Source organism: Balaenoptera physalus, assembly GCF_965194825.1.
Source record: "Balaenoptera physalus genome assembly, chromosome: 15".
In the NCBI taxonomy this organism is placed as follows: domain Eukaryota; kingdom Metazoa; phylum Chordata; class Mammalia; order Artiodactyla; family Balaenopteridae; genus Balaenoptera; species Balaenoptera physalus.
The window spans coordinates 79,611,156-79,634,124 of NC_138894.1; the positions used below are offsets into that span (position 1 = coordinate 79,611,156).

Genomic DNA, 22,969 nt, shown 5'->3' on the forward strand with positions numbered 1-22,969 from the left:
GATTTTAGAAGGTTAGAGTTTAAGAGAAAAAGTCAGTTAGGTGGGGATGACTTAACTTTTCATTGTACTTTTACTTTCTGTAGGATTTGACACTGTTACTCTTATACTTCTCTTGGAAGTTATCTCATCCGTGAATCATGTTCCTCTGACCATTCTATGTGTTACATTACTGTTACAAAATAAAGTCCATGTGATTTATGATGTCTTCCTTCATCTCTGTTAGCAATTATCATTTTTTGCTTTCAGAGAATTGTGTATTTCTATTACAGTACTTACTATAATATGCCGTATATCATTACTGTGACTGTTTGTGAACTCAACAGATTGTGTATTGGGTTGTAAGTAGGTTTTAATCTTTTTTTACCATCCCCCCCCAACCCCCATGTCTTATGTAGCCAGTAGGTCCTCAACAAATGTTTGTTAAATGAAATTATTCCCTGAGTTTGAGATGCCTTTCCTGCTTGTGGATTTTAATCACTCTGACACATATTGCTAAATGACTGTGGGTAGGTTGCATAATCTCTCTTAAATATTTTTGTCCTGAAACTGGCAACGCCTTCCCTCAAAGGGTTAGGTTATAATTAACTAGTAAAATGCTTTGAAGAAGTTAAAGTTGAGCATTATGATCATCCTATTAAAGGTGAACTGTTAGTATCAGGTTTGTAGGTAAAAACTTTCCCGAAGCTTGAAGTTAATTAAATGGTGTTGAAGTAATTATTTTGTAGAATTTACATTTTGGTTATTTGCTTTATTTAAATCCCTATATTTCTTTGGAGGGAAGGAGTCTTTTGTAATGCTATTTATTCTGAGGTCTCTGTCACTGAGCCAAGTCACGATTGAAACCCTTTCATTGCAAGAGTGGTACAGTAGTGCAGTGCAGCAGTTAGGATGATGTGCGTCATATTATACTTGAACTGTTTTATATGCCAGAGGTCCTCAGACTTTCGTGTACTAAGAATCATTCAGAGGCCCTCATTTAAAATATCCCACCTCCAGAGCTCTAGTTTAGCAGGTTATGTTTGTTTAATGAGAAGTCAGGTGCTTTATGATTCAGTTAGTATGTGGACAACACTTTGAGAGACACTCCTGAATGCAACTGTAAAAAGCCAGTAGAACATGAGAGAATGAGTAATAAATAAACACAAACTCATTTAAATGGATATTCAAAGAGTTATATAATAGCTCACATTATTTAAAAAATGGCTAGACTTCAAATATTTTACTATTTTGTCTTTAATTCAGTAGGTACATAGTACTTATTCTCAGAGTGTGTTTGTGAAACTTCAATACCTACAGATGCTCCATGAAAAAGGAGCTTGATCAAATAAGCTTGTGAAATGTTATATACTGTCTTCCATACTTAGAGCTGTACTGCATATTAACTTTTTTTTTTTTTTGGCGGCACCTCGCAGCACGTGGGATCTTAGTTCCCTGACCAGGGATTGAACCCAAGCCCCTTGCATTGGAAGCCTGGAGTCTTAACCACTGGACTGCCAGGGAAATCCCTGCATATTAACATATTAAAGACTATTACAAGTCCTGAAGCAAAAAACCTTGGACCTCATTGTTTCTCAAATTTATTTGTCCATGAGCCTTCCTTTGTTTCTCCTAATGATTTCTATTAATTTACAGAACAAACTTGGGAAAGTCTTGCCTTTTTTTTCTTGGTATTGTGTGGAATTAAAAAGAAGTAGAGTATTTTTTATAATTAAAGAACTTAAAATGTTGCTCGAATGTTAAGACTTGGATGTGACACTTTAAAGATGGTAAATACATAATGCTAAATTGAATATAATTAAGTTCCAAAATGTAGAGTTGCAGCTACAGAGGGAAAAAGGTCAATTTAGGTTAGATTCTTCAGGTAAGATTTTGAGGGACAGATGGGTCTTGAAGGATGTGGTGGGATTTGATTAGGAGTAATGCTGGCTTGGACTATCTAAATTGGTAAAGTAGTTTACAGGTATCAGTTTCTTTATTCACAAGTATGTCTTAGCTTAGAACATATGACAGTGCTTCCTCAGTGACTTATTTGTTGAATATGTTATATAGTAATGCTTTTCAAACTAATGTGTAGAAGAATTATCTGGGGAATCTTGTCAAAAATGGTTTCTGATTGGATGGGTCAGGGGTGCAGCACATTTGAAGTGACAAATGTAGAGGCTGATCAAGTCTTGGATCAGTAGTTGAGTAAGATGACCTTTGAGGCACACTTTAACCTTGGTATTTTATAAATATTCTAGGGTGGAGTGTCTGAGGTAGTAGACAGAGAACAATATTAGGAATGGAAGGACCTAAATTCTAGGTTTTTTTTTTTTTTTTTCTCAAGTTCTGTCAGTCATTTGTTAGCCATATGACCTTGGGCTAGAGTTAGTTAACTTATGTCTGAGCTTCTCTGTTTACTCTGTTAAAGGGTGGGGTTGGAGAAGGCAAGGGCCTGAGGAAGTGAAATAATACAATTTTTAAAAACCCATTTCTGTGACCTCCCTGGTGGTCCAGTGGTTAAGAATCTGCCTTCCAATGCAGGGGACGCAGGTTCAATCCCTGGTCGGGGAACTAAGATCCCACATGCCATGGGGCAGCTAAGCCCGCGTGCTGCAACTACCGAGCCCACGTGCTCTGGAGCCTGCACGCCACAACTAGAGAGAAGCCCGCATGCCTCAACGAAGAGCCCGTGCGCTGCAGTGAAAGATCACGTGCACCGCAACTGAGACCCAGCGCAGCCAAAAATAAATAAATAAATAAAGTAAAAAAGAAAAAGAAACATCCATTTCTTAAGTACATTAAGCATGTTTACTGTTAAATACTATTACATGATTGAATTGCATCTTAAATGGTTTTTCCCACCTCTATGTGGGATGGTTTGGAAGTAGCTAGTTTTTCTGGGAAACTTAAACTAATAAGCAGAGGTGTATGTTACACAACTAACATGTTTATTATCCTTACTTATGGACAGTTTGATGTTTGAATTTCTGATTGTTTTTTCCTTTGTGCCTTTTAGTACGAATGTGGTCTTGTGGCTTTAAAACTAGTTCATGGTAAATTGTATTACAGCACAAAATAAAAAATTGGTCTTTTTGTGAAAAACATTTTAGTAAGTGGATATTAATTCTATAGGTTATACTTGGATCCTTTAAACATATATTGCAAGTATTTCTCATGTTTGCGAGTGGCTACATTTTGACTATTTGTGTAATGTAGTTGTGTTGCTTTGGGAACATATGATACAGAAATGACATTTATGAAATGGATAGTTCTTATATTTTTTTCTTTTTTTTTAAATAAATTTATTTATTTTTGGTTGCATTGGGTATTTGTTGCTGCACGCGGGCTTTCTCTAGTTGCGGCGAGAGGGGGCTGCTCTTTGTTGCGGTGCGCAGGCTTCTTGTTGCGATGGCTTCTCTTGTTGTGCAGCCCGGGCTCTAGGCAAGCGGGCTTCAGTAGTTGTGGCGCGTGGGCTCAGTTGTGGCTCGTGGGCTCTAGAGCGCAGTCTCAGTAGTTGTGGTGCACGGGCTTAGTTGCTCCGCAGCATGTGGGATCTTCCCGGACCAGGGCTCGAACCCGTGTCCCCTGCATTGACAGGCGGATTCTTAACCACTACGCCACCAGGGAAGTCCCTATATATTTTTCTTAAAAGAAATTTGTAGCATAAAGAAATTTGCTACAAAAATGTTTGTAGCAAAGAAATTTCTTAAAAGAAATTTGTAGCAAAAATGTTTAAATGGTAGTATATTGAAAATGATCATACATGCTTTTGAAATACTGATCTATAATCTTAAGTGATAAAGTATTAGCATATGAATTAAATTTTCTCTAAAGAAAAGGTAACCCTTTCCTCCACTCTCTTCCCCACCTGTCCAGCATCCAAGGAATTGGGTGGCGAAGAGGAAAGCTGCTCCTCAGAGACAGTGACTCCCCTAGTTTGAAGACATGAAGCTAGGGAGGGATTAGCGGAAGTGTGATGGATGGAGGTCTCGGGTTGAGAGATTGGTTACATTAAACAAATTAATTAATTGAAAGAACAAATGAATAAATGTATTTGAAGATAATGGAAGCTGTGTTTCTCATTGGAAAGGACTTACAAACATAAAAAGGGAGAGTCTAGAAAGAAACTTAAGGTATGGAATTAGTTGAAAGCATTGGTGTACACACATTTTTTAAATTATTATTTATGCACAGATAAAGAAATAGGTATAGATGTCTATATTTCTATGTATCTATATAAATTAATATATTTCCTAGCTTTCTCTGCTGAGAGGACTCAATAGTAGTGAAACCCCAGTAACATTGAGCACACCTAAGTGCCCAGATCTTGATTTCTGAATACTATCCTTGACTAAAAGGAACCTGAGCTTAATTTCTAGGGTCAGGAAGGGAGAGTACAAGATGAGCCTACAGATTTCTTTTGTGCCAGAAAGTAAGGAAGTACTCACCATGATGGGGACATGTCAAAAGAATATTGGAACCACTTTGAAAGGGCTCCTGATGGCCAAATCTTGTATAATTTGAGCAAAGAAATAGAGTAATGGATTAAAACCCACAGAATAAAGTAAGAATCCATGAATCCATACTGATATAAATAAATGAGTGAATGAATTGAGTAAGGAGGGTTGGGGAGGGAAAATTCTTTTTATTTAGTTTTTGGTTGCATCGGGTCTTAGTTGTGGCACTCAGGATCTTTTGTTGCGGTCTACAGGCTTCTCTCTAGTTGTGGCACGCGGGCTCACTAGTTGCGGTGTGTGGGCTTCAGAGTGCGAGGGCTTAGTTGCCCCGTGGCCTGTGGGATCCTTGTTCCCTGACCAGGGATTGAACCGGTGTCCCCTGCATTGCAAGACAGATTCTTAACCACTGGACCACCAGGGAAATCCCGGGAAAATTCTTTAAAGTAGGATACCAACTAAAACATATAGGAGTGATACGATTAGATAATTACCACCATGATGGTATTGGATAAAGGCAAGAGTAGTCAATGAATGCTGTGGCTAGTGGGTGGAGGTTTGATGAGGAACAGGATATTTGTGAATTATCAGAATGATTTCACATAAACTAATCAAATACAAAGGGAAAAATAGTGACTTTATGGTGGAGAAACCTGGCAGACACCAACTTGACTAGGTGATCAAGGTTATACCTAATGATGGGTAGGTATAGTATGCATAATATCATGTCTGTATATTCTTTCTATGAATGTTATGGCCTGAATTGGGTTACCAGGAACATCAGATAGACCCAGACTGATAGTCATCCTGGAAAATAAAAAGCCTATATTCTTTACAGTCAAGGGCATGAAAATGGGGAAAGATTAAAGGATTGTTCCAGATAGAAGGAGACAGAGGAGATCTGATAAGTACATACAATATATGTTCCTGGGTAGGATCCTGAACCAGAAAGGAAAGAGAGACCTTGCTGGGACATTTGATAAAATTTGAATGTGTCCATGGACTGGCTCTGTGTTATATCAATGATGAATTCCTAATTGGGAGGGTTGAATGATGCTAATATAGCAGAGTGTTCTTATTTTGGGAGTTACACACTGGAGTATTTAGGAGAGGAATGATGAATCATGTCATAAAAAGTTGTATCTACACATATTCTGTAGGCTTGAAACTATTTTAAAATAAAAACAAACTAAACATACTTTTCTGAGGATAAATTTATCTTTCTAACTTTTTTGTTTCTGTATTTACAGATTATTACATTTTGCTACACTTGTAGAGAGATTCCTTCAGTAAATGTTTATTGGTTGAATAAGCAGTGTACTTTATCCAAGAATTTAAGAATTCTGTGAATTTTAATAGGATAATAAATACATTTTAAACTTTGTCTTTCAGAAAGCTGAAGTTGATGGTAGTTTAAGTGATAGCCATGTGTCTCCTCCAGCTAAGCGCACTTTGAAACAACCTGATTCTGTTTGCAAAGACAAATCAAAATCACGAAGTACTGGTCAGCGAGAGGAATGGAACATATCAACTGGACAGGCCAGGTGAGAATGGAGAACTCCTCCATTGTTTTTTCATGAATTATTTGATGTGATTCAGGGCTGATAATTGCTAATTTTCTTAAATTGTAAAGCCACCTGGCTAGAGATACTTATAAATTGTATTAAGCTTATTTTATAATTTCTGTATGTAATTTTATTTTCTGTAAATATGCCAAAAATATATGTAGTATATAATAGAAACTAATATTACTAAAACAATAAGAATTTTGATAGGTCTTGAATGTGCATACATGTTTATAGTCCTGAAATTTTAAATAAAAACATATGGTTAAAATTATATTTTTTACTTGAAAATAAGATAAAATCTCCCCTTCCTAAAATTATTAAGTATTCCACTTGAATTGGTATACTAAAATGTAATAAAATCTAAATTAATTTTTAAAGAAATCTTTTCATCTATCTGGTTGTTTTCAACTTAAATTTGCTTTGTGTCTGTTTCGATATGTATTAGAAAACAATTTTACTCACTTAACCAAAGTAAGTGGCACTAATTTAATGTAGATAGGATAGGTGTACACACACTCAGAAAAGATTTAAATTTTGAGCTTAGAGTCTTTAGCTTCTCTTTTTTCCAGTGTTTGATGTAGAAGTGCTAATGATGTGCCAACTGCAAACCAGAAGTAAAAGGGAATTCCTTTTTGACAGTATTTTGATTTTATGTGTGTAGGTAAATTCGGGATACTCTTAGGCTTTAATGAAAATAATCTTGGCAGTTATATAGATTTTAACAGGCATTGTACATTTACTAGTCTCTAAAGAGTCTTTACCTATTTTAATATGTATTTAAAATTTTTAATTTTGCATTTTCTGGGAGTTAAGTAGAAGATTATGTGAATCATAGTCTATTGATTTTTTTTTTTTAACTTTACCATACTCCTTCATCTGTGAGATGAAACAGATCCAGATAACTATAATGATGTTACTTAAAATAAGTACAGCCCTTTAATTACACTTCTACACTTGATCTACCTGTTATAATCTGTATCCTGTATTTATTAAATGAGTGAATCAAGCTTCTTTTTCTAGTAAATGTTCTAAAAAGTGTTCTTGTAGTGTTAAAAGTTTGACCTTTTATTGTAAGATAATTTTAACAGTTTAATTCAGGTGTAAGTCTCTGATACCGTAGATTTCCCACATCTTATCCACTCAAATCTTTTATGTAAATTAATCTTGATCATGTCTTTCATGTAAAAAGGCTTAAAATTTTTTTGAGGGGAGAGAGTTTTGCTTCCATTTAGGTACCTTAGAGTTTGATATTCCTTTAAAAAAATATTAAGTACATTTTGAATAAAAAGCTTAAGAAATAATGAATACTAATAAAATTTACTGGTTTTTTTTTTTTTTTTTTTTGTCAGGAGAATAATGTTTAGCAGTTCACACAATTTTAAAAGTTTTTTGAGTTAAACTTTCATCAAGGGATGTGATTAAGTGCCACACTGTTAGAATTAGACTCTTTTAGTGTTTCAGATGACCTGAAAAGAAAATGCCATTTAACCTATCAGATTCAACAGAATTGAATTTTAGGGAAACTTGTAGTTAAAGATATTTTAGATTTTGAGATAGTATAAATACAAAAATCAGGATTTATTTGAAGGCTTGTATTAATTTTTATGTTATGAACCTGAGAATCCTAATTCCTTTATTTTGGTACTCTAAAGTCTTAGGAGCATCTAAGGTAAAATGACTTTCACAAAAGTTCTTTCACAAAAATAATTTGTTAAAATACAATTCATTGGGGGCTTCCCTGGTGGCGCAGTGGTTGAGAATCTGCCTGCCAATGCAGGGGAGATGGGTTCGAGCCCCAGTCTGGGAAGATCCCACATGCCGCAGAGCAACTGGGCCCGTGAGCCACAATTACTGAGCCTGCGCGTCTGGAGCCTGTGCTCTGCAACAAGAGAGGCCGCGATAGTGAGAGGCCCGCGCACCGCGTTGAAGAGTGGCCCCCGCTTGCCACAACTAGAGAAAAGCCCTCGCACGGAAACGAAGACCCAACACAGCCATAAATAAATAAATAAATAAATTTAAAGACCAAAAAAAAAAAAAATACAATTCATTGGAGGAAAATTGAATATAGATAAGAATTAGTATTAGCTATGAAAAATAATGAATTCTAAAGAACTTTGTTAACAACCACTATATTCTTTTTTTTTTAAACAAGTTATTTATTTGTTTATTTTGTTGATTTATTTTTGGCTGCGTTTGGTCTTTGTTGCTGTGCGTGGGCTTTGTCTAGTTGCGGCAACCGGGGGTACTCTTCGTTGCAGTGTGTGGGCTTCTCACTGCGGTGGCTTCTCTTGTTGCGGAGCATGGGCTCTAGGTGCGCGGGCTCAGTAGTTGTGGCACGCAGGCTCAGTAGTTGTGGCTTGTGGGCTCTGGAGCGCAGTCTCAGTAGTTGCGGTACACGGGCTTAGTTGCTTCACGGCATGTGGGTTCTTCCTGGACCAGGGCTCGAACCCATGTCCCCTGCATCAGCAGGCGGATTCTTAACCACTGTGCTACCAGGGAAGTCCAGAAAATTTTGTTTTGTGGTCAGATGGTGAGGGAGTAGTGAGGTGAGGCAGAAATGTAATCACCACTGCTGGGGCTCATGAGAATGAAGGCTGGTAGTGGTTAAAGTCTTTCCAAATGATTGCTTTTGCTGAATTGAGGTTTAAAATTCTCATAAATCATTGAATGCCTTGGGTTTATGTGGGAAAGGGAGAATAAGTAATGATTTTTGAGTCTGATATTGCATTTGTAGTGTGCTTCACATAATTAAAGGTGCAGAAACTTTTTTTTTTTTTTTTTTAACATCTTTATTGAAGTATAATTGCCTTACAATGGTGTGTTAGCTTCTGCTTTATAACAAAGTGAATCAGTTATACATATACAATATGTTCCCATTTCTCTTCCCTCTTGCATCTCCCTCCCTCCCACCCTCCCCATCCCATCCCTCTAGATGGTCACAAAGCACCGAGCTGATCTCCCTGTGCTATGCGGCTGCTTCCCACTAGTTATCTATTTTACATTTGGTAGTGTATATATGTCCATGACACTCTCTTACCCTGTCACATCTCACCCCACCCCCTCCCCATATCCTCAAGTCCATTCTCTAGTAGGTCTGTGTCTTTATTCCCGTCTTGCCACTAGGTTCTTCATGGCCTTTTTTTTTTTTTTTTTCCCCTTAGATTCCGTATATATGTGTTAGCATACTGTATTTGTTTTTCTCTTTCTGACTTACTTCACTCTGTATGACAGACTCTAACTCCATCCACCTCATTACAAATACCTCCATTTCATTTCTTTTTATGGCTGAGTAATATTCCATTGTATATATGTGCCACATCTTCTTTATCCATTCATCTGTCGATGGACATTTAGATTGCTTCCATGTCCTGGCTATTGTAAATAGAGCTGCAATGAACATTTTGGTACATGACTCTTTTTGACCTATGGTTTTCTCAGGGTATATGCCCAGTAGTGGGATTGCTGGGTCGTATGGTAGTTCTATTTTTAGTTTTTTAAGGAACTTCCATACTGTTCTCCATAGTGGCTGTATCAATTTACATTCCCACCAACAGTGCAAGAGGGTTCCCTTTTCTCCACACCCTCGCCAGCATTTATTGTTTCTAGATTTTTTGTTGATGGCCATTCTGACCGGTGTGAGGTGATACCTCATTGTAGTTTTGATTTGCATTTCTCTAATGATTAATGATGTTGAGCATTCTTTCATGTGTTTGTTGGCAAACTGTATACCTTCTTTGGAGAAATGTCTATTTAGGTCTTCTGCCCATTTTTGGATTGGGTTGTTTGTTTTTTTTGATATTGAGTTGCATGAGCTGCTTGTATATTTTGGAGATTAATCCTTTGTCTGTTGATTCGTTTGCAAATATTTTCTCCCATTCTGAGGGTTGTCTTTTCATCTTGTTTATGGTTTCCTTTGCTGTGCAAAAGCTTTTAAGTTTCGTTAGGTCCCATTTGTTTATTTTTGTTTTTATTTCCATTTCTCTAGGAGGTGGGTCAAAAAGGATCTTGCTGTGGTTTATGTCACAGAGTGTTCTGCCTATGTTTTCCTCGAAGAGTTTTATAGTGTCTGGCCTTACATTTAGGCCTTTAATCCATTTTGAGTTTATTTTTGTCACAGCCCCTTTTAAAAATAAAGGAGACTTCATAATCATAAAGGATTTATTAGAGGATTAATTTAAGCAGTGAACCCACCTGGTTACATTTTAAGTGATTAATTTTTGGCAACATTGATTTAAGAGACTTTTTAGGCACCTTTATTATTGTATAGGCAGACCAACCTTAAAACCCCAATATTCTCTATTTTTATACCCAAGTATTTCATATTCTATCTCCTTTTTATAAAGAGAAATGATAATTGTAAAATGATGACAATAAACTATAATTGGTAATTGGATTGATTGAAGAACAAGTTTTTTTTTCTCCCCCCACCTTAAAATATATCTTTTGTTAGCAATGAAATAAAAGCCAAGTAAGCACTGTCTTCTTTAGAGGGACAAAAATTATTATTTTGCTTTTATCCCAGTGATGTTACTATTGTTCAGAAAGGTTTTAGACTTCTTTTGTAGAATGATTTTAGGGTTAGCATCTTATTCTTTTGAATAATTTAGGTGTGTAAAATTCCAACCATTTGGTCTTTCATACAGCTAAAATCCATATGGAGCCAAGACTTGTGAATTAAGTGATTAAACTGAGTTAATGTTGTATTGGGTCCAAAGCCAAACTATATTTATTATTTTTCTATGTGGTTTTAAGTGGATTTTAAGAGTGTTTCTAGGGAATTCCACATGTATAATCTTCTAAGGAATGACGTGTTAACACATCAGTTCTATTACTTTATAGTCAAACTCATATACCAGGAGGACTGTGTATTTGTATATAAAGGTGCTAAAGATGAAATACTTTCTAAGAGGTAGTATATTAGAACAAGATGGTTGTGTTGTTTTTATGGGGAAAGGAGGGATGGAGTTTTTTATTTTGTGTTTTTGATAGTCTGAAGGCACAGAATAGTTTTTGTTCATACCTTTAGTCATCCTATTTGTGAGCTTTATTAGACAGGGGCATTTATAATTAATATTTATAACATTTAACATTTATAATTTTACATGAAGCATGCTGGAATAACCAAAAATGTTAGAATATTTTAGTTAAAAAATGTTGTGCAAACCACATAGATAAGCAGATGACAGTCATGTGTACTGTTTTTTGAATGTCCTCTCTCCCCCCTTTTTTAATCTTTGAAAATGATAATTGTTGGATATTTCAAAAAATACCCTAGTAAGTTTAAATTGATAGCTCTTTTACTATGTAACAATTTAGTTTTTGGTTTTGAATTTCTAATTATAGTAAGGTGTACTGTGACTTTTTTCATAAGTCTTCATGTTTTAATGACCCTTTAAGTATCTTTCTAGTGACTTAACATTTCTGTTCCTCCACCAAAAGGGAGAGTTGTACAATGGAGTTTGAGAAATTAGCTAAGTTTTCATTTATTAGTTTAGAATGTGTAATATAATACTTTGGGGAAATTATTAAATGGTGTTGGTGTTCAAATACTTTTTTCATCTTACAGTTTATCATTTGAATAACTTTGTCATTGTTTGAATTTTATGTTGTCAACAAAAACCAATAGTAAATGTCTGTGACCATTGTTACTTATGGCATCAGTTAACTTTATGATACATATTAAGCTTAAGCCTTTTCATTGGATTTTAATTTATAGAGTTGAAGACAGTAAGTTCAGTTTATAATCTGTTATTAAAACTTTTCTTGAAGTAATGAAACGACTCTTAGCTAGTATATTTTATTAATTGGTATATTATCAGTCGTAGGGTAAAAAAATGTCTTTACTCTTAAAAAAGTAATATTACATTACTGACATTTTAAAGATTAAAATGATTCCACCAGTATTTGCATTTCTTGCTTCTTTAAATGAATGTTGATGTGTTTGCATATTAAATATAATTGTGTTCTAGGTTAACTTCTCAGCCTGGTGCTACATTACCAAACGGACATAGTAGCTTATGTGAGTATTCTGTTATGAAACTGGTTAGTATTGAAATTCTTATAATGTTGTTAAGAGTATTAAAGTGGGGTAAGATAGCATAATTTACTAGTATGCTAAGTATACTGTTGGAAGTGACTGGATTTCAGTCATGGTAAATATGTAATTGTTAAACACTGAGAAATCAGTACAACTGAAATAATTTAAATTATTATGGCAGATTGTAAACAGTTATAGAAATTTTAGATTTTGGATATTAAAGCCATTTAAGAGGTTATAGTAAGATTTTTATAGTCTTTTAAAAGTAATTTTTGATTTTTTTTCTTTCTTTTTATACTCTATACTTTGAAATGGAAATTTCTCTCTTCTTGTAGCCCTTCGAAGCCATCCCCTTCGAGGCGAAAAGAAGGGAGATGGGGACCTTTCTTGTATAAATGGTGACATGGAAGTCAGAAAAAGTTGTCGTTCCAGGAAAAACAGATTTGAAAGCGTGAACCAGAGTTTGTTATTTGATCAACTAGTAAATAGGTATGAATGCTTTTGCAGTCAGCAGTTTCATGTAACTGTTGGTTTTTTTAAGCCAGTTATGTTTTAAAAAGTAACTTAAGCACTGACTTAGCAATCAATACAATTATTTAAAAACTTAATTTGAATTAACCATGGTTAGCAATGATTGTCAGTTTCTAGTTACTTTATTAGATTTAATACAATTTATGTGATAGCTCATTTTTTCTCATACTTTATAAAGCTCTTGTGCATAGATAATATAAAAATAATTTTGACTTCACTACTATAGTCCTTTAATATTTGCTCATTTAACATTTGTGTTTTTGACAATTTTCAAGCAGCATTAAGTTTCATTATTGATATATAGTAGGCATAGTTTTACTTAGTCAAGATTCTGAATTGAAAGTCTTTTGAGGCTGCACATGTTGGATGTAGCCTAGCTGACTGCTCAGTGTCTACATGCAATGAAACTTTATTCTTCTCAGGTAATAAATCATCCTCCTTAATCACTGCCATATCCTGGAGAAGTGAGGTCAGTGTAATTGCTATTTGAAAGGAGAAGAAATTATATTCTATAGTGGTAGTGTCAAATTTGAGTATTAGTTATTATTCGTTAAGTACTTAGATCAGTATCTGGGCTATGTGTGTGTTTAAAACATAAAATATGCCAACGTTACCATATATTTTGTGGATGTCCGTGTCCTCTAATTTCTAAAAGTATCTATTCAGTTAACCTTATATTAGCTTTAAACTTTTTACAAATCCTTTTTCTATACAATTTTTAATACCATCTTCAAATAAAAAGATTTGAATTATTTTTTTTTTCAGTGCCTTTGGTCTGGTAGTCAGTTATTTGTAGTAGCATTATGAATTTAAATATTTGGAGACTTATAAACAAAGGTCTTATATTTGTAAGTTTTATTATATTAAGGTAGAAGATGTTCTGATTCCATCTTTTTTTTTTTTTTTTGGCTGTGCTGCATGGCTTTTGGGATCTTAGTTCCCCATCCAGGGATCGAACCTGGGCCCCAGCAGTGAAAGTGCTGAGTCATACCCACTGGACCACCTGAGAATTCCCTGTTTCCATCTGTTTTTGAGGCATTATCTTCTGGTGGATGCCAGTTCAGAAACAGATATTAATTGGGATGTTAGGTACAGTTACATATCAGAGATGATTTAATTATGTGTTGACGAAGAGCTCTTTTACATGTATGACACAGTGTTTGATTCCACGGTTGTCTAAACCCTAGTTTTATTATATAATTGTAGTACTGCTGAAGCTGTACTACAGGAAATGGACAACATAAACATTAGAAGGAATCGTCGATCAGGAGAAGTAGAACGGCTTCGAATGTGGACAGATACAGAATTTGTGAGTATATTAACTTTAACAATCTTTGCACGTATTTTTTATTTGGACTGAGGAATTGAGAGAGAGAGCAGCATTTGGATTTTCTTGAATTAACAGAATTGTTCCTTCTTCGTTTCCAGTTTAATCTGGGATTTTATTGTTTTCTTTCTTCTTTTATCCTTACCCCGCTTGCCACAAACTTCCCCAAAAGACCCTCTACACTTCTGCAGAGGGTCATCTTAAAGTCCACCTCTGATTCTGTCACTTTTCTCATCGGAACGTTTAATGGTCTTTTTTTTTTTTTTTCGGCACTGTGCGGCACGTAGGATCTTAGTTCCCCGACCAGGGATTGAACCTGTGCCCTCTGCATTGGGAGGGCAGAGTCCTAACCACTGGACCAACAGGGAAGTCCCTTTAATGGGTTTTTTTTTTTTTTAAACCTATGTTTAAATGATTTTATTATTTATTTATTTATTTGGCTGTGTTGGGTCTTCGTTTCTGTGCGAGGGCTTCCTTTAGTTGCGGCAAGCGGGGGCCCCTCTTCATCGCGGTGCACGGGCCTCTCACTATCATGGCCTCTCTTGTTGCGAAGCACAGGCTCCAGACGCGCAGGCTCAGCAGTTGTGGCTCATGGGCCTAGTTGCTCTGCGGCATGTGGGATCTTCCCAGACCAGGGCTCGAACCCGTGTCCGCTGAATTAGCAGGCAGATTCTCAACCACTGCGCCACCAGGGAAGCCCCCTTTAATGGTTTTTTAATGTGTACTGAATTAATTAAAAACACCGTGACCTTCATAATCTGGTTTCAACTTTATCTTCTCACATGCCATTGCCCAAATGTAAACGAATCATTCTTATTCTCCTATCTTTTACTCCTGTTAATACTTCTGGTTAAGGACTGATGCAATTCTACCTTTGTTTCAAGGCTCATTTCAGATGCTTCCTCCCCTCCTCCCCCAAACACGACCGGCAGGGGTGGATTAATCTTTTTGAATTCTAGACTACTCTGTACCTTTTGCTTGTGGGATCTCAGTTCCCTGACCAGGGATTGAACCCAGGGCACAGCAGTGAAAGCCCAGAATCCTAACCACTAGGCCACCAGTGAACGCCCATGTATCTTTCTTTATGGCATTAAACTTGTTCTACTTTATTTTATTATTATTACTTTTTATAAATTTTATTTATTTATTTATTTATTTTCGGCTGTGTTGAGTCTTTGTTGCGGCGCGCGGGCTTCTCATTGTGGTGGCTTCTCTTGTTGCGGAGCACGGGCTCTAGAGCACAGTCTCAGTAGTTGTGGCACGTGGGCTCAGCAGTTGTGGCTCGCGGGGTCTAGAGCGCAGGCTCAGTAATTGTGGTGCACAGGCTTGGTTGCTCCGTGGCATGTGTGATCTTCCCAGACCAGGGCTCGACCCCGTGTCCCCTGCATTGGCAGGCAGATTCTTAACCGCTGCGCCACCAGGGAAGCCCTCTACTTTCTTTTATAGTTACCTGTTACTTGACTTGTTTTATCCTATTAGGCTGTAATTTGCTTAAGGGAGAAAGTATGTCCATGGCATTGTAGTTTTACATTTTCAAATATTTTATAAGTTTTATTTGTTTCTCCTCTTGTTTCTTACATGTATTGAATTCAGTAAGGTCCATTTTCATGAATCTTTGCCTTGCAGATAGGTCCTCAATAAATTTTATTGAATGGGCATGTCCCATTGGGTTATTGACATTTATAGCTGGGAATAAAATTCATGTTAATATTTGACAGATTTCTCTCTTTAAAAGGAAAACATGGATATGTATTCAAGAGTGAAAAGGCGAAGAAAGTCACTGAGAAGAAATAGTTATGGGATACAAAATCATCATGAAGTCTCTACTGAGGGTGAAGAAGAAGGTTTGTAAAAGCATGAAATAAATACTACAAAGTTCAGGTGGGAGGGAAGAAAATATGTACAAGTAATATATGTGTAATATTGCTGGATGGGTGATTTTTGGCTTTAGAGGTCTGTGTTACATAATTTGGAATAATTTTTATTCCATTGGCATTTCTGAGTATTCATTTTCTTCATTTGGAAAAATGCCTTTGCTGTACACTATGCATTGTTATGTAATATATCTTATTAGTAGCTATTGGTAGTCCTTAAGTGACCTAATCTGGTGTAGCATTTGCCATGGGCTGATTTGCTTGTTAGGTGAGGCCTCTTGTATTTAGCTATGTTCTAACTAGAGGTCTGTGTCCATAGCCACCTTCTTTCCATAGCCTCTAAATCTCGGATTATTTGGGTCTCAAATTTAGTTATGGACAGAGGAGTAGTAAATGGTACAGTTAAGAGAAAGAGAGACAGCCAGTACTAGTGGAGGGAGTTGTATTGCTCTTTTCTGAGGCCTGTCTGGGTTTTGAATTGACGAATCCTGACTGGATTTGTCGGGCTGGAGCTGGGAACAGATGAAAGCACGTTTGCCCCAAGGATTATAAATTGATGACCAGTGCATCCATAGGATTTAATTCTGTAGGTGTTAACCTTCTTTATTAAAATGGATTTTTAGAAGATTTGGTGTACTGTAAATGCAAGGTAGTTGTATTTCACCAGGGAATCTTATTAGTTCTACTATTTGTGTAGCTTAGATGGAGAAGAATGGGTTTATTTCTCAAATTCTGTAATTAATATATTATTAGCAAGTTTTGAAGAGGTGATATTTCTAATGAAGGTATTTTATTGAGCAGATATTATTGTTGTTACAGCTAGAACCTCTGTATTGCTTCCTTTGGAGAAAATCAGTATAGGTGAGACAGATTTATAATGTGATTTTTGCCTTATCTTTAACTGAACATCTTTGTAGATTTCCCAGAGTAGATTTGCCATGTATAGAATTTCTTCCCATAATAAATAATGCAAGGTTTTTTTTCAAAAAGTAATTTTTTTTGAAGGTTTAAGGAAACTTATTTGGGTGCAAGTGATTTATAGTGTTATTTAGTTAAGTAATACTGTATTTGCTGATTTTCTCTATAACTTAATAATAAACATTTGAAAAAACTTACAGGAAGCTTTCAGATGTCATGAGTAAATTGTAAAGTCCTTTGCATTTTTAGTTTCTTATTTCACTGAGCATGGCTGACAGTTTTAACATTTTTCCAGTGTCTTAATATGATTGTGTTACAGTGACAATTCCTGTGGTTAAAAAGTTAATCATAAAGTACATTGCATTTGAGGACCATAAGCTTATAAAGGGTCACGAGACTTTTATTTTAGACTATAAATAGATGTCACATTATAGCTATAGCCAAACTGCTTTTTATTTTTTTTTTAATTTATTTTTTTTGGCCACGCCGGGCAGCATGTGGAATCTTAGTTCCCCCACCAGGGATTGAACCCGTGCCCCCTGCATTGGAAGCACAGAGTCTTAACCACTAGACTGCCAGGGAAGTCCCCCAAACCACGTTTTAAAAATAAACTTTTAGAATTTATGTACATTATAATTTACTTTTTATTTATTTATTTATTTTAAAATTTATTTTTGGCTGCATTGGGTCTTCTTTGCTGCGTGCGGGCTTTCTCTAGTTGTGGTGAGCGGGGGCTACTCTTTGTTGTGGTGCATAGGCTTCTCATTGTGGTGGCTTCTCCTGTTGTGGAGCACGGGCTCTAGGCACGCTGGCTTCAGTAGTTGTGGCTCGCGGGCTCTAGAGCGCAGGCTCAGTAGTTGTGGCGCACGGGCTCAGTTGCTCCACGGCATGTGGGATCTTCCCGGACCAGAGATTGAACCTGCGTCCCTGCCCTGGCAGGTGTATTCTTTACCACTGCACCACCAGGGAAGTCCCGTAATTTATTTTTTAAATGTATAGCTAGGTGAATTATCATAAAGCGATCACTCATGTCAAGGCATAAACTATTACCAATACCCCAGAAATCTGCTTTATGCTCTCTCCCAATCCCTGCCTGAATTTTTCTACCAAAATGACTAATCTGTGTTTACCTGTTGTCAACAGGCCTAACAAACCATTGTACTGCCAACAAAAATTGCTCTTGCTGTAAGATTAGTAATTATCTTTTAAGAATTTTTTTTTTGAACTATCAAGTAGTACGTGAATACTGACCTTATTCAGTGGTTAACTGGGCATTGAATGAAGTGTGCTGTAATAAAGTTTTGAATCATATTCTATTATTGCTTTGTATGACCAAAAAGGTAATACAGAGAGATTGAAAGGTCATAGGTAAATCAGGAGCTCAAATATGATAATATTGATATATTTAGCAGAGAACTAATATTTGTAAGAAAGGCATTTTCTTTTACATCTGTCGTTTTTTTTTTTAAATTAATTTATTTAATTTGGGCTGCGTTGGGTCTTTGTTGCTGCACGCGGGCTTTCTCTAGTTGCGGTGAGCGGGGGCTACTCTTCGTTGTGGTGCACGGGCTTCTCATTGAGGTGGCTTCTCTTGTTGCGGAGCATGGGCTCTGGGCTCTAGGCGTGTGGGCTTCAGTAGTTGTGGTTCGAGGGCTCAGTAGTTGTGGCTCGTGGGCTCTAGAGTGCAGGCTCAGTAGTTGTGGCACAAGGGCTTAGTTGCTCTGCGGCATGTGGGATCTCTTCCTGGACCAGGGATTGACCCTGTGTCCCCTCCATTGGCAGGTGGATTCTTAACCACTGCGCCACCAGGGAAGTCCCCATCAGGGTTCATTTTTAATTGTATTGATTTATGCTGTATCATACAATGTTGACACTTTTAAAGCTCACTTGTGCAGAAAGAATAAAATTAAAATATAAATATTCAGTTCTAGAGTGGACCAGTCCTTGTGGATTAAAACAGTATTTTTGTGTGTGTGTGTGTGTGTGTGAAACTAGAATCTCAAGAGGAAGATGGAGATATTGAGGTTGAAGAGGCAGAAGGAGAAGAAAACGACAGGCCATATAATTTGAGACAAAGAAAAACAGTGGATCGATACCAAGCACCTCCAATAGGTAAGAGACTCTAAGTAACTTCTTTCCTTTTTGTAAAATCAAGTTGATTTTTGTAAAATCAAAAGTTTAAAAAAGTCAGTGTTGCTGAATTTAAAAGAATGAAATCTCTTATAGCAGTTCTTTAGGGCAAGTTTCTCTGTGTTCCAAGTGGTTAAGTATTGATAATTTAGCTAAAGTCAGAAAAGGGCAACTTGGCCAGTAACCTGTTTGTGTTTTGTTTTTGTTTTTTTTTTTTGAGAAGGAAAAAGTTTATCTTAATGCTCTTAAATCTAATGACAGGTAATCAGTTCCACAGGTACTGTTTTATTGACTTTCTTCCCAGCTGTTGGGAAATTCCATCACTATTGATTTCCTCCAATTCTTTTTAATTTATTTATTTTATTTATTTATTTTTGGCTGTGTTGGGTCTTCGTTGCTGTGCATGGACTTCTCTCCATTGCAGTGCACAGGCTTCTAATTGTGGTGGCTTCTCTTTGCAGAGCACGGGCTCTAGGCGCTCAGGCTTCAGTAGTTGTGGCACATGGGCTCAGTAGCTGTAGCTTGCGGGCTCTAGAGCGCAGGCTCAGTAGTTGTGGTGCACGGGCTTAGTTGCTCTGTGGCATGTGGGATTTTCCCGGACCAGGGATCGAACCCGTGTCCCCTGCATTGGCAGGTGGATTCTTAACCACTACGCCACCAGGGAAGCCCATCCTCTAATTCTTAAAAAATTGAAATAAAATTCACATATCATGAAATTCACCATTTTTGCTAGGTTTTGCTGATTTTTAATCTGTACAATTTATTGCTTTTTAGTATATTCACAAGGGTGAGCAGTCATCACCACTATCTCATTCCAGGACATTTCCATCCCCACAGCCCTTAGCAATCACTAATGTATTGATACTTTCTGTCTCGATAGATTTGCCTATATGTGACCTTTTGTGTCTAGCTTCTTTCACTTAGCATAATGTTTTCAAGGAAGAACCTGGATCATTTTATTCAAACTCTTAACGCTCTGAAGCAGTGATTGATTCTCTGGAATTATTAGAGTTACTTCACGAGAAGCTTGCCCAAGTATGTAGACATTTCTCTACTCCAGTTAGGAATCACTGTCAAAGATAGCCCTGTTAATAATGGGGGAGGTATGTTGGGACAGAAAAAAGATTGTGAGCCATTTTTCTAGGTTTTTTTTTTTAAAGCATTATTAAAGAGGTATAATTTATATGTAGTTCACTGCCATTGCATATATAATATTTCATGTGTACAATTTGGCAAGTTTGAACTGAGGGATATACCTATGAAACTGTCACCGCACTCAAGGTAATGAACATGTTCATCAACTCCCCCAAATTTCGTTCTGCCTGTTTATAATCTACTCCGAACTTTCTTTTGCCTCCCCACTCCTAACCCTCAGGCAGTGACAGATCTCATCTGCTTTCTATCACCATAGATAAGTTTACATTTTCTTTAATTTTATATACAGTATATACTCTTTTTTTTGTCTGACTTCTTTCACTCAATATAATAATAATAACATGTTGTCGACTATAACAGTAGTGTTTTTCTTTTTATTGCTGAGTAGCATTCCATTGTATGGGTATATCACAATTTGTTTATCCATTCATTTGTTGATGGACATTTGGATTGTTGACATTTCTGGTGTCTGGCTATTATAAATAAAGTTGTTATGAACATATGTTTGCAAGACTTTGGACATATATTTTCATTTTTCTTGTAAACACCTAGGAGTGGAATGGCTGCGTTTTATGATTATGTGTATGTTTAAGTTTCTAAGAAATTACCAAACTCTTTTCCAAGGTGATTATACTGCTTACATTCTCACTAAGAGTGTATGAGAGTTTCAGTTGCTCCATATTCTTGCCAACATTTGGTGTGGTCATTTTTTCAAATTAATTTTAGTACATATTTATTGTAGTTTTAATTTTCATTTCCCTAATTACTAATGATGTTGAGCATATTTTTATGTGCTGATTTGCCAACATTATCTCTGGTGAAATATTCAAATCTCTTGCCCATTTTTTCAATTCAGCTCTTTGTTTTTTTATTATTGAAGTTTTGAGAGTTCCTTATGTACTTCAGATATCAGTCCTTGTGATTTGTAAATAGTTTCTCAGTCTGTAGCTTTTAAAAACAATTCTCTTAATAGTGTCTTTCAAAGAGAAGAATTTGTAATTTTGATGAATTTCAGTTTATGAAAAAATTTATTTTTTATAAATTTATTTATTTATTTATTTTTGGCTGCTTTGGGTCTTCGTTGCTGCGTACAGGCTTTCTCTAGTTAGCTGCGGAGAGTGGGGGCTACTCTTCATTGTGGTGCGTGGGCTTCTCATTGCGGTGGCTTCTCTTGTTGCAGAGCACAGGCTCTAGGCACCTGGGCTTCAGTAGTTGTGGCACATGGGCTCAGTAGTTGTGGCTCGCGGGCTCTAGAGTGAAGGCTCAGTAGTTGTGACACACAGGCTTAGTTGCTCCAAGCCATGTGGGATCGTCCCAGACCAGGGATTGAACCCGTGTTCCCTGCATTGGCAGGCGGGTTCTTAACCACTGTGCCACCAGGGAAGTCGCTCTCAAAAATTTTTTAATGGGTTGTGCTTTGGTGATGTGTCAAAGAAATCTTTGTTTAACCCAAAGTCACAAAGATTTAGCTTAACATTCTTTCTTAGAATGTTTATTTGAAACTTACAGTATTTACCACAAAGTTTTAATTTTTGTTGTGCTTCTTCTAGGCAGCATTTAGGACTTGAAGACATATGACTGGCTTCTGTTCAGATAGTTAACAGAACTAATTTCTTCTTCTTTAATACATCAGTTTATCAATTTATTATCAGTTATTTCTATGTTGTCTTTTTTTTTCTTTTTTTCTTTCAGTACCAGCTCATCAAAAAAAGAGGGAAAATACGCTGTTTGATATTCACAGATCTCCAGCAAGAAGAAGTCATATCAGGTATGTTTTGTTAGTTTTTGAAAGGAGGAAATATTTCCATCTATCATTTAGATACCTCCTTTAAGTAATATATAGTATAATGCCTTACAGTTAGAATATAGGTATTGATGGTGTTAATGGCAACGCCAATGAAGAAGTAAATAGCATCTTTCTTTAGTGACTAATAGTTTTTACCCTATATGTGACTATTATCTTCCTGTTTCAGTTTGCCCAAAGTGGTTTTTGTTTTAACAGTTATGTTCCCTAAAGCTATACAGCTCTCTGGTCTCTTAGTAGAGTTGAATCTAAGAGACTCACATTGCTTTCATTGGGTGCATTGATTCAATTAGTCTTTGCTACTTTTAGTTTCCTTTTGCCCTTTCTTTTAGGTATACAAAGGAGGCTTTTTGAGTTTGAAATATTATTTTGTGTATTATGTTTTCTGAAAAGGTAATATATTCCCCATGGCTCAAAAATAAAATTAAAAATATAAACATGAAAAGCTTTTTTCTAGCCTCAGTAGCCTCCCACTATCCCATAGAAACATTTTTATTGGTTTGTATATCCTTAAAGAATATGTTCATATATATGTATGTATATATGTGCTAATACATATATTGATTGTTATCCCTTCTTTTTACACAAAATATACTGTGCACATTGTCCACACCTTGTATTTTTCACTTGATTTATTTTAACTGTCTTTTCATTTTAGTGAAATTTCACATTTATGTTTATAGTTGTGTAACATTACTATGTATAATATAGATATACTGTAATTTTTAAATTAGTTTTTTATTGAGAGTCAGGTTGCTTTCAGTCTTTTGCTATTATAAAATACAATATAATGAATACCCTTGCATAATCATCATCTTACATGTGTGCAAGTATATTTGTAGGATAATTTCAAAGAAGTCGAATCTCTGAGTTAAAGGGAATATGAAATTGTAATTTTGATGACCTTCAATGGTATTGAATCAGTTTTCAGTCCACCCAGCAATGTATCAAAGTGCCAATTTTTCCATATTTCTGCTGGCAAAACATATTTTCAAACTTTTGGATTTTTGCCAGTCTGAGAATTGAAAATGAAATCTAGGTTTATTTTTATATCTCTCATGAGAGTAATTTTTCATATGTTTAAAAGACATTTACTTTTTTTCTGAAATGTCTGTTTGTAAAGTTTGCCTATTTTTTAATAGGTTCTTGCTCTCTTTTTTTGTTTAATAACTATTGCTAATTTTACAAA

At 36.0% G+C, this 22,969-nt stretch overlaps 1 protein-coding gene across 2 annotated transcripts in view; it reads left to right on the forward strand.

Annotated features, from left to right (window-relative positions):
- ATAD2B (ATPase family AAA domain containing 2B) overlaps positions 1-22,969 on the forward strand; it is a 168,324-nt gene that overhangs the window by 18,495 nt on the left and 126,860 nt on the right. For both annotated transcript variants that reach the window (XM_082427416.1, XM_082427415.1), the window contains exons 2-8: positions 5,829-5,980; positions 11,974-12,023; positions 12,377-12,530; positions 13,779-13,881; positions 15,635-15,743; positions 18,687-18,803; positions 21,669-21,744. In XM_082427416.1, coding sequence (XP_082283542.1) covers positions 5,829-5,980; positions 11,974-12,023; positions 12,377-12,530; positions 13,779-13,881; positions 15,635-15,743; positions 18,687-18,803; positions 21,669-21,744 — 761 coding nt within the window. The remainder of the gene's footprint in view (positions 1-5,828; positions 5,981-11,973; positions 12,024-12,376; positions 12,531-13,778; positions 13,882-15,634; positions 15,744-18,686; positions 18,804-21,668; positions 21,745-22,969) is intronic.